Source organism: Palaemon carinicauda, chromosome 6 (genome assembly GCF_036898095.1).
Source record: "Palaemon carinicauda isolate YSFRI2023 chromosome 6, ASM3689809v2, whole genome shotgun sequence".
Taxonomy (NCBI): Eukaryota; Metazoa; Arthropoda; class Malacostraca; order Decapoda; family Palaemonidae; genus Palaemon; species Palaemon carinicauda.
The window spans coordinates 165,739,830-165,749,717 of NC_090730.1; the positions used below are offsets into that span (position 1 = coordinate 165,739,830).

Consider the following 9,888-nt stretch of genomic DNA (forward strand, 5'->3'; position numbering starts at 1 on the left):
TCTCGGACTAGGCGAACGACAAGCACGAACAGACGAACCCTCGGTCGCAACACTAAAAACACTTTGCGCACTAATCACTTTATCCCCACGATTTTCTAATGTGGCACTCTGACACTTTAACACTTTCACATCCGCCATGAGTTGATTACGGTCCGTAGCCAAAGACTCAACTCTCTCGCCCAAAGCTTGAATGGCACGCAACATATCCCGCATGGATGGTTCATGAGTGCTAGTAGAAGGTTCAGGCACAACTACTACAGGGGAAGGATTAGGTTCAGGGGCATGGGAGGAGGAAAAATCTAATGATCTAGAGGAACTTCTCCTCACCCTATCTCTCTCAAGCTTACGAGAATACTTATCAAACTCTAGCCAGTCAAATTCCGAAAGTACCACGCACTCATCACACCGATCTCCTAATTGGCAGGTTTTACCCCGGCAATTAGAACACACGGTATGTGGGTCGAGAGAGGCCTTTGGAAGACGTTTGTTACAATCCCTAGCATTACATTTACGAAATTTAGGAATCGGAGAAGGGTCAGCCATTTTGAAAAGTCAAAGAAAATCCAAAAACAATCCAAAGTCATCAACAATAAAATCTATCCAAAAAAGGGTTCAAGAGTTTTAATTGAAGATAAAAACACCTGCACTGCGAAAGCTCAAAACCAAAAAGAAGTACTTCACCAAGAATGACGAAAAACTCCAGGTCAACAGCGAGTAATGGAATCAACTTGTCGACAAGACCGACAGAGAGGAACTGGAGCTGTTTACATGTATATGCGGTATCTGGCCGATAGTTGGCGCTGGTGGGCACACCCGCAACCTTCATGGCGATCGCTCGCGAGTTTTTGTGTTTCTGTCGAGCCGTCCGAGACGTCAGCTATTATATATTCACCGGCTAAGTTTAATATTTAAAATTGAAAGTTTCATTTTGATGAAGGCCGAAGACTTAGTAGCTTTCTTCCTGGTAAATTGAGACTGAGGAGAACGAGGGGCCGAAGGTTGAAATTCCTACCCATAAAGTTCCAAAAGAGAGCGAGAAAGAACCATGTAATCACTAGAAGAGTCGGCAGGTTTTTCTTCCTCTTCCGAAATATCTTCGAGGTCCTGCTCAAGGATAACATCCTGAAGAGTTGGGCTGCCAGCAGTCTGGCACCGAGAGCTGTTTGAATCCTGGCGCCGAGCGCCGCTAACATCCAGTCGGCGAGAAGCGGTATCGTCACGATGACGAGAAGCGGTATCGTCACGATGACGAGAAGCAGTATCGTCACGATGACGAGAAACGGAATCGTCCTGAAGATGCAGGCTGCCTTCACCTTGAAAATGCAGACTGCATTCATCCTGTTTCCTAAGAAACGAGGCAGTAACGTCCTGGCGTTTCGAAAGAGAAACGGAATCATCACGGCGCCGAGAACGAGAGGCAGTATCATCCTGGCGCTGGGAGAGGGGGAAAGGAAATTCCTGGCAGCGTGCCGATGAAGAGGGTGTGCGTTGTCGTACGGCCGACGAAGTGCGCAGAGGTTTCTTGGGAGAGATACTAAGATCTCTCTTAGAAGATCTCTTAACAGGCAAAGAGACGTCCTTACGTCTGACGGACTGAGAAGGGTGGCTGAAAGCTTGAACTAACGATGAAAGTTGTTCCTGCATAACAACCATGAAAGCTTTAGCAACCTCCGCTGGCTCTCGCGGTGCCGAAGACGGCAGTTGTCGTACGGCTTGACTGGGAGCGCTGGCAGAAGAAGTAGGGAGTCTAGCAGGATTAACTGGGCTAAGGACTCTCCGTTTCGCCCTTTTAACAGGAACATCGAAATCGTCTTCCGAAGGATCAGGATCTCGGCTACTCGAACCGGGAGAGGGAGAGCGAGACTGCACGTCCCGGTTCCACCCTCTCTTCATTGGTCCTGATTCGTAACGCCAATTACGTCTGGGAGAATGATCAGGCGAAGACACAAACGTATCCGACACGCCTTTCCTACGGCGGTCAAGAGCAGCCTGGGAGATCGCAACACGACTGTCTGAGGCGACGACTGACCGAGAATAAGCACCTCTCACCCCCTTTCGGCTTTCGACGTACCTTCTCCCTTGGTCCTGAGAGCTTGGTAGAGGTCTAGACCTAGGGGTATGACAGATTCGATCAGTCGCCACCTCCACTGCACTTTCACAAGCACTAATTTCACTTACACCCTTACCTTTAAAGGCCTCCAATTGTGCTTTAATGGCCTTTAATTCAGCACCTAATTTAGCATACCCAGGGTCATCCGTAGGCACAGATCCTGTAGAAGGGGCAGGAGTTACTACATTCAGGGAAGGAATAACTTCCAAAGAGGTTACAAGCAAAGGGTCAATAGATAAATCTAAGCTAGGCTCACTAGCAGACTTTGACTTTGATTTAGCTCTTCTAACTCTATCAATCTCAAGTTTGCGCACATAGCGCTTCATAGCTAACCAATTATCATCACTTAAAACCTCGCATTCCTTGCACTTATTATCTAAAGCACATTCAAACCCCCTGCAACCCATACAGATAGTGTGAGGGTCAACCGACACTTTCGGCAACCTCACCTTGCAAATATCATTCGCACAAATACGATAATTAATTTTTTCACTCATGATAAGAAAGGAAAAAAGACAAAAAAACAAAAAACAAAAACGATTGCCAAATCCCAACACCAAAAACGAAGTCCAAAAAGGCAATGAAGGGAAAGCGATCCGAAAAAACTCTAAAGGGCGGACCAACGATGTTGTCGATCCGGCCGGCAGAGATAATCTGAGGAACAGAAAACGGGAATGATTCCAAGTACCACCCTGTAAGGGTTGTTAACCATCTAACCACACAACCACCACAAGGCGGTTGCCGCAATTTTCGATTAAATTCTGCCGCAGTCGGAGACTCAGCTATATATATATAACTGCCAGGTAAGTACTATTCATAAAAAGGAAAATTAAATATTTTAGGAACAGTAACATTAAAATATTTCCTATATAAACTATAAATAACAAAACAAGAGGAAGAAGATAGTGCACCCGAGTGTACCCTCAAGCAAGAGAACTCTAACCCAGAACAGTGGAAGATGATGAGTAGAATTACTGAATATTGAATGAGAGAGAGAGAGAGAGAGAGAGAGAGAGAGAGAGAGAGAGAGAGAGAGAGAGAGAGAGAGAGAGAGAGAGCAGTAATTTCCATATTCTGGGAGCGTTTTAAACGTTATGGTTGCTGTCAGAGCTAAGATCTGGCAGTAATTTCGGTCTTAGTCCACAATAAAACTTCTAAGATCATCATTCATTAAATTGGCCACAGCCAGAAAAAAAACTTTAGTTCACAATAAAATAGGATCTTCATTCATCAAATTGTCCACAGCCAAAATAAAACTTCAGTCAACAATAAAAACAATAAAACTTCTAGGATCATCATTCATCAAATTGGCCACAGCCAGAATAAAACTTCTAGCATACTATGTGGTACTGAACTTTATACAAGAAAAGGACAGAGTGTTTGATTCAAGTAAATTCTCGGTTCTAAATGGCAGATGATATGGTCTAGGAAAATCTAAATGCAAATAATAATTTGAATTATGAAAGACCTTACGGAACATGCACAGTGGGCTAATGGCATTATTAATATTCATATCAGAGATGGGGTATTCAATAGATGATATCAGCTGCCGCAGAACGGACAGGAAAATCCTATTCAAAGCATAGCGGAATGGAAGGAATGAAACATTTTCTCAGGATAGAGAGGTCTTTCTCGACATACTGATTATTATGGAATTGGTTATAGCGCTCTTTCTAATATTAGATATACTTACAAGTGAAAGCTAGATAAAATAGGTATACCATTTATATTGAACCTTAATTGTTTTTTAATACTAGAGAGTTGGGATATAGGTATCCAAATAAAGTGGAAAGAAAGGCATACCTGCTCTTCAGAAGTTGCTTGTAGCAACACACACTGGTAGTTCTGATCGGCCGAGAAATTTGCCGGTATCAAAACAGAAGGATCAGAAACGGCCATGTATCCGGGAGCGCCGGGAACAGAACTTTCTTTCTTATCAGGTGCTCTTAACGTATATAAAAAGAACTTGTGATCTGCCTGCTCCATAACACACTTATGAATCTGCTTGACTGTGTGATTAAGTATGACCACACCCGAGGACGTGTCACGAATGTTGACATTTCCACGGTTTATTTCCACCGTTACCTGCGCGAACAAAAAATTGAACTCATGACTCTTGAAAAGATATAACAAACAGTAATATAGAAACACCTATATACTATACAGTACATATCTATGCATGGAAAAACTTACTTCAACAGATTTTTGTTGATTCTTTATTTCAGATATAATCCATGGTAGCATTGGTTTGGAGTAATGTCGATCGATCTCCGTGCTTCCGCGGTATATCAAGTGAAAGATCTCTCCAGCTTCACCCCAAACCCCACTTGTCTCTCCACTTGCCATTGTTGGTGTAAATGCAGCTTCAATTACGTATACAATACTTGCATAGCAAATTTTGATAATTTTGAAGCATGAGATTCATTTTCTCAACAGACCTGTAATACAATTTCTTCGATTAATTAAATGGCAAAAGTCACAACAGAGTTTAAAACCCAAAACTTTACATTGGTTTAAGATAGATAAAGGATGTTATTTTGACTTCTGTTACATGACAGAGTATGTTTATACTGTATAAGGTAATAATTAAACTTTATTTTTCTATTATTAAGACTTAAGCATTATCTTACACTAAATATGAAGCTGCTGTTTGGTAAACCTGAACATTAGGTTGTTTTGACCTAGATTTTGATTGTGGTATACTGTATTGTAAGTCAGAATGAGTGGCAGTTCAGGACAAAGCTAGATAAGGATTCAATAATACCCTAGGGCCTAGGCAATGGTAGGTTACATGCAAGCTTAGGATGAATCCCTAAAATTACATTTTGTTTGCAGTTTCCTAAATAACCTGGTGCCCTAGGTTAGGTTAGAGTCTGTGCGTGTAAGGGTCTTGTTACATCTACCTGTATATGGATTATGATTTTTTGGGTTAATGTTATGGTAGTCATGCATGAATAATGTAATTAGTTATTATGTTGGCACTAGGGTCTGCCATAATTGTAAGATATCAGTAGTTTTTAAAGGTTTTCACATACCTTTTTGAATATCAATAGACAAATTAGGATAACCAACCACAATACTTGTGCCACGAGCCAGAAGTTTCCCTACACCAGAAGTGGTTAAATCAATAAATGCAAATGTACACTTCACGTGAACCACCTAAAAGCAACTCTTAGTAAACACATACTACTCTAATACTTGCTGATACTGTACAATGTAAATAAATTTAAAGATGGCACTCGTACAACGAGTACTACATAAGTACGATGCCTTAACTATCTATTCAATATACAATACCACATGTATGATAAAATAATTCTGGAGTTTATCGAGTAATTCAGGAATTTTAACAATATTTCACTGCAGATATAGTATACATTTATTTGAAAATTCCTCTGTCAATGACAGCACAGTTAGGCCAAAGGAACCATTGATAAGGGAATATTTGAGCAATTCCATGTACTGTGCTCTATAAAACTTTCGAAGTTGTTCCGTACCCTATATAAAATAATTTTGACTATTTTCATTCTTTCAACAATACATACGAGTTGTTGAAGTTTATGCAACATCTGGTCAAAGTCATCTGCAGGTTTGTTACACTGGTAGTAAATACTAAAACCTCACATTCCTTCCTAACCCAACCTAGGATACTACGTCCTTGCCTATCACGGAGGCTTTGCACCCTTCGACTCCATTTAACCTAACCTGACCAAGGATGTCATGATCTTAATCATCGTACACTTACATATCTCCGACTCGTAACCAAGTAAAGAAACAACCAAATTCATTCTTTTTATTGTTTTTCTAAGTCGGCTGAACTCTTCATTAGAATGATCTGGTTTTACAACATTACCCTAATTTCTCAAGCGTTAGAAAATATTTTGACATTTTTTTCCAGCCACCCGTTGAGATACTACCGCTAGAGAGTTATGGGGTCTTTTGACTGGCCAGACAGTACTACATTGGATCCTTCTCTCTGGTTACGGTTCATTTTCCCTTTTGCCTACATACACACTGAATAGTCTGGCCTATTCTTTACATATTCTCCTCTGTCCTCATACACCTGACAACACAGATTACCAAATAATTCTTCTTCACTCAAGGGGTTACTGCACTGTAATTGTTCAGTGGCCACTTTTCTCTTGGTAAGGGTAGAAGAGACTCTTTAGCTATGGTAAGCAGCTCTTCTAGGAGAAGGACACTCCAAAATCAAACCATTGTTCTCTAGTCTTGGGTAGTGCCATAACCTCTGTACCATGGTCTTCCACTGCCTTGGTTTAGAGTTCTCTTGCTTGAGGGTACACTCAAGCACACTCTTCCATCTTATTTCTTTTCCTATTGTTTTGTTAAAGTTTTTATAGTTTATACAGGAAATATTTATTTCAATGTTGTTACTCTTCCTGAAATATTTTATTTTCCTTGTTTCCTTTCCTCACTGAGCTACTTTCCCTGTTGGGGCCTCTGGGCCTATAGCATCCTGCTTTTCCAACTAGGGTTGTAGCTTAGCAAGTAATAATAATAATAATAATAATACTATAATCGTTACCATTATCGGGAAGGTTTGTAGATCGGCAGGCACGGGTCGGCTTGGGCGCAAAACGGAAATTTAGTTCTGATTTTCCAAATCAAATAGACGTGTCCAACCTTAAGGTGATGCCTCATTATTACCCAAGCCAGTGTGGCCTTACCCTGCAACAGGCTAATCCTGTTACTTCTATTAAGAATAGTTAGTGGATTTGTCTGACGCTCTACAAATTACCCCATCACCAAACCATAAAGTAGACTAATGTTTTACTGTGTTTGTTCAACATATTGAGTATACTTAGAGTAAATGTAGTTCGTTGGGACACGGTAAGCTAAAAATACGGCAGTCTAAGGGGAAGGGGTGTATGTACGATAGCGGCCATCTGTATATATCATTGGTAATTATTATGTCTTAGAATACGGCAGTGTAAGGGGGGTCGCAGGGGGTGTCCACCCCCATTAGGCAAGTAGGTAAGGACATGGCTTGTAGGTTAGGTTGGGGGGGGGGAAGTTTAGGTTAGTTGAGGAACTGGCCGGTGATATACAAAGGCTCCAAGGGGAATCACAGGGGGGCGTAGACCCTGGTGATGAGAATATCGATCTTATGTTAGGTGGTTTTATTATAGCTTAGACGGGAGAACGGTTTATTTGCCTTTGAAATTAAGGTCAAATGCAGAGAAACACATTATTTACAACAGGAAAAACTGTATTTTTTATTAGAAAATGTTACCCTGACAGGAACTATAATTTTACCATGTTAGGCTAGGCAGGGAACCTTAGGTTAGATGGAGTTTGTGTCTGTTTGTAAAGTATAGTTGTTTTAGTCACCAAAAACACTACCAGGGCTCCGTATACTCTTAAGATTTAGGGGAATCTCAGTGAAACCTGGGTTTTATTTAAAAAAAAATAAAAAAATTCAATGTACCTTTTGACCCTAAATTGGTTTACATGGCCAGGCTAAAATCAAGCCTAAAAAACCTACTTACGGTACGTCTATATAGATATTTAACTGTAACAGACAATTACCTTGAAACAGCCCTATTCTAACAGCAAAATAGTATCTAGCCAATAGCCAATTAACTATTAAATAGCTTTAATGGCAGATGATAAGGCTCGAGAGGTTGGTCACTTGAACCTAGTGACATACTTACCTAGGTCTTTTGACACATATCTATTGCGATACAAAGCACTTCCATGTTATCAATAGCCTTCCTTGAATATTATACAGTAGCCAGAGGAGAATTGTATCACAGGATTTAAGAAGAGTCCTTAATTAAGTCGAATATATAGCAGGGAAGGAAGGTGAAGTCCTCCTCTTCTGAGAGATTCCACCTCGTCTACTGAGATGTTTAAAGGGCATGGTGTGTCTCTTGCTAAGTTGCTATGCCAATATCTACGTATTATATTTGTTTTGTAATTATTTTCCAAGCATAATTCAATTAAATTTCATCTAATCATAATTATCTTGATTATCAATGATATGCCCTGATAGAAAATGACATTTAAATATACCCCATGCCCAGCGTAAATATTAAAATTCTATATTTAACAAACTATGGTCTTTTATAAGTGTGGCTTTATTATAAACTTTATTCATATTTTACTACGAAAATCACCATTGCCATAAATTAAAAGAAAATACTATGTAAATGTACACAATATGAGTAGAAAACTTGAGAATTGTTTACTTATAGTCTCATGAAGTGTGGTAGAATCGTATTTTTTTTTGCAAAACAAGATGTAAATAATGAGAGAGAGAGAGCAGTAATTTCATAATGAGAGTGCCAATGAACATCGGCCTTGGATTAATGTTGCATAGCAACTGCAATATAATGATCTTTAAACAGTAGAGGAAATTAAAACAAGCACATTAAATTGGAATAATTTGATGAGACGCTGAAGATGCTGAGACGAACTTATTAAAAGTTATCATGAATCCAGAACGTGATATGGTTTTAATTATATTGTATTATTAAATGATTTTATCATCATATTCCTACTCTTAAGTCAATCTTGATATTTATATATACCAAAGGAGAGAGAGAGAGAGAGAGAGAGAGAGAGAGAGAGAGAGAGAGAGAGAGAGAGAGAGAGAGAGAGAGAGAGAGAGAGAGAGAGAGAGTTTTGTAATATACTTAGATATTTTGTGCTTTCCTTACATATATCTCGTAATTTATAGATTTAATCCTGAGTAGAAATAAATATGGCCAACGGCTCATATAAGCTAACATAGATTTGGGTTACGAAAGAACCAAAAAACTCGTTTAACTCGAACCCGGATTAGGTCGGACAACTACGGCGACAATGCCTTATTGACCTTCACACAGACAATAAGAGTACTCAGTATATCAAACTCTTTATTATTATTATTATTATTATTATTATTATTATTATTATTATTATTATTATTATTATTAGTAATTGCTAAGCTACAACCTTAATTGGAAAAGCAGGATACTATACCCCAACAGGGAAAATAGCCCAGTGAGGAAAGGAAACAAGGTAAAATTAAATATTTTAAGGACAGTGACATTAGAATAAATATTTCCTATATAACTATAAATACTTTAACAAAATAAGAGGAAGAAAAATTAGATAGAATAGTGTGCCCAAGTGTACACTCAAGCAAGAGAACTCTAACTCAAGAGATTGGAAGACCATGGTACAGAGGCTATGGCACTACCCAAGAACAGAGAACAATGGTTTGATTTTGGAGTGTCCTTCTCCTAGAAGAGCTGCTGACCATAGCTAAAGAGTTTCTTCTACCCTTACCAAGAGGAAAGTAGCCACTGAACAATTACAGTGCAGTAGTTAACCCCTTGGGCGAAGAAGAATTGTATGGTAATCTCAGTGTTTTTAGATGTATGAAGACAGAGGGGAATCTGTAAAGAATAGGCCAGACTATTCGTTGTATGTGTAAGCAAAGTGAAAGAACCGTAATCAGAGAGAAGGATCCAATGTACTGCTGTCTAGCCAGTCAAAGAACCCCATAACTCTCTAGCGGTAGTATCTCAACGGACGGCTGGTGCCCCGGCCAACCAACTACCTATTTATCGCAATGATATCCATTTGATTATCGAATTTATTTGCATTAGTGAATAAGATATGAGTATGTTATGTTCAGAATATTGCTTATTATAACTCAAAAACAAAATCTTCCAATATTGTTGCAGTACCTCAGTCCCGATTTTTAAAGTAACCACTCGTATAACAACATTCTCCCATAAATTGCCCAAACTAGCGTGTGGTAGTTA

General features: G+C 39.3%; 1 protein-coding gene across 2 annotated transcripts in view; it reads right to left on the reverse strand.

The window, feature by feature from the left end:
- Window positions 1-7,961, reverse strand: part of plx (PTB_TBC1D1_like and TBC domain-containing protein plx) — a 106,410-nt gene extending 98,449 nt beyond the window's left edge. For both annotated transcript variants that reach the window (XM_068375643.1, XM_068375644.1), the window contains exons 1-3: window positions 7,786-7,961; window positions 4,304-4,548; window positions 3,914-4,195 (exon numbers count right to left, since the gene is read on the reverse strand). In XM_068375643.1, the coding sequence (XP_068231744.1) occupies window positions 3,914-4,195; window positions 4,304-4,456 (435 nt within the window). In that variant the 5' untranslated portion in view covers window positions 4,457-4,548; window positions 7,786-7,961. The remainder of the gene's footprint in view (window positions 1-3,913; window positions 4,196-4,303; window positions 4,549-7,785) is intronic.
- Window positions 7,962-9,888: the final 1,927 nt, after the last annotated feature.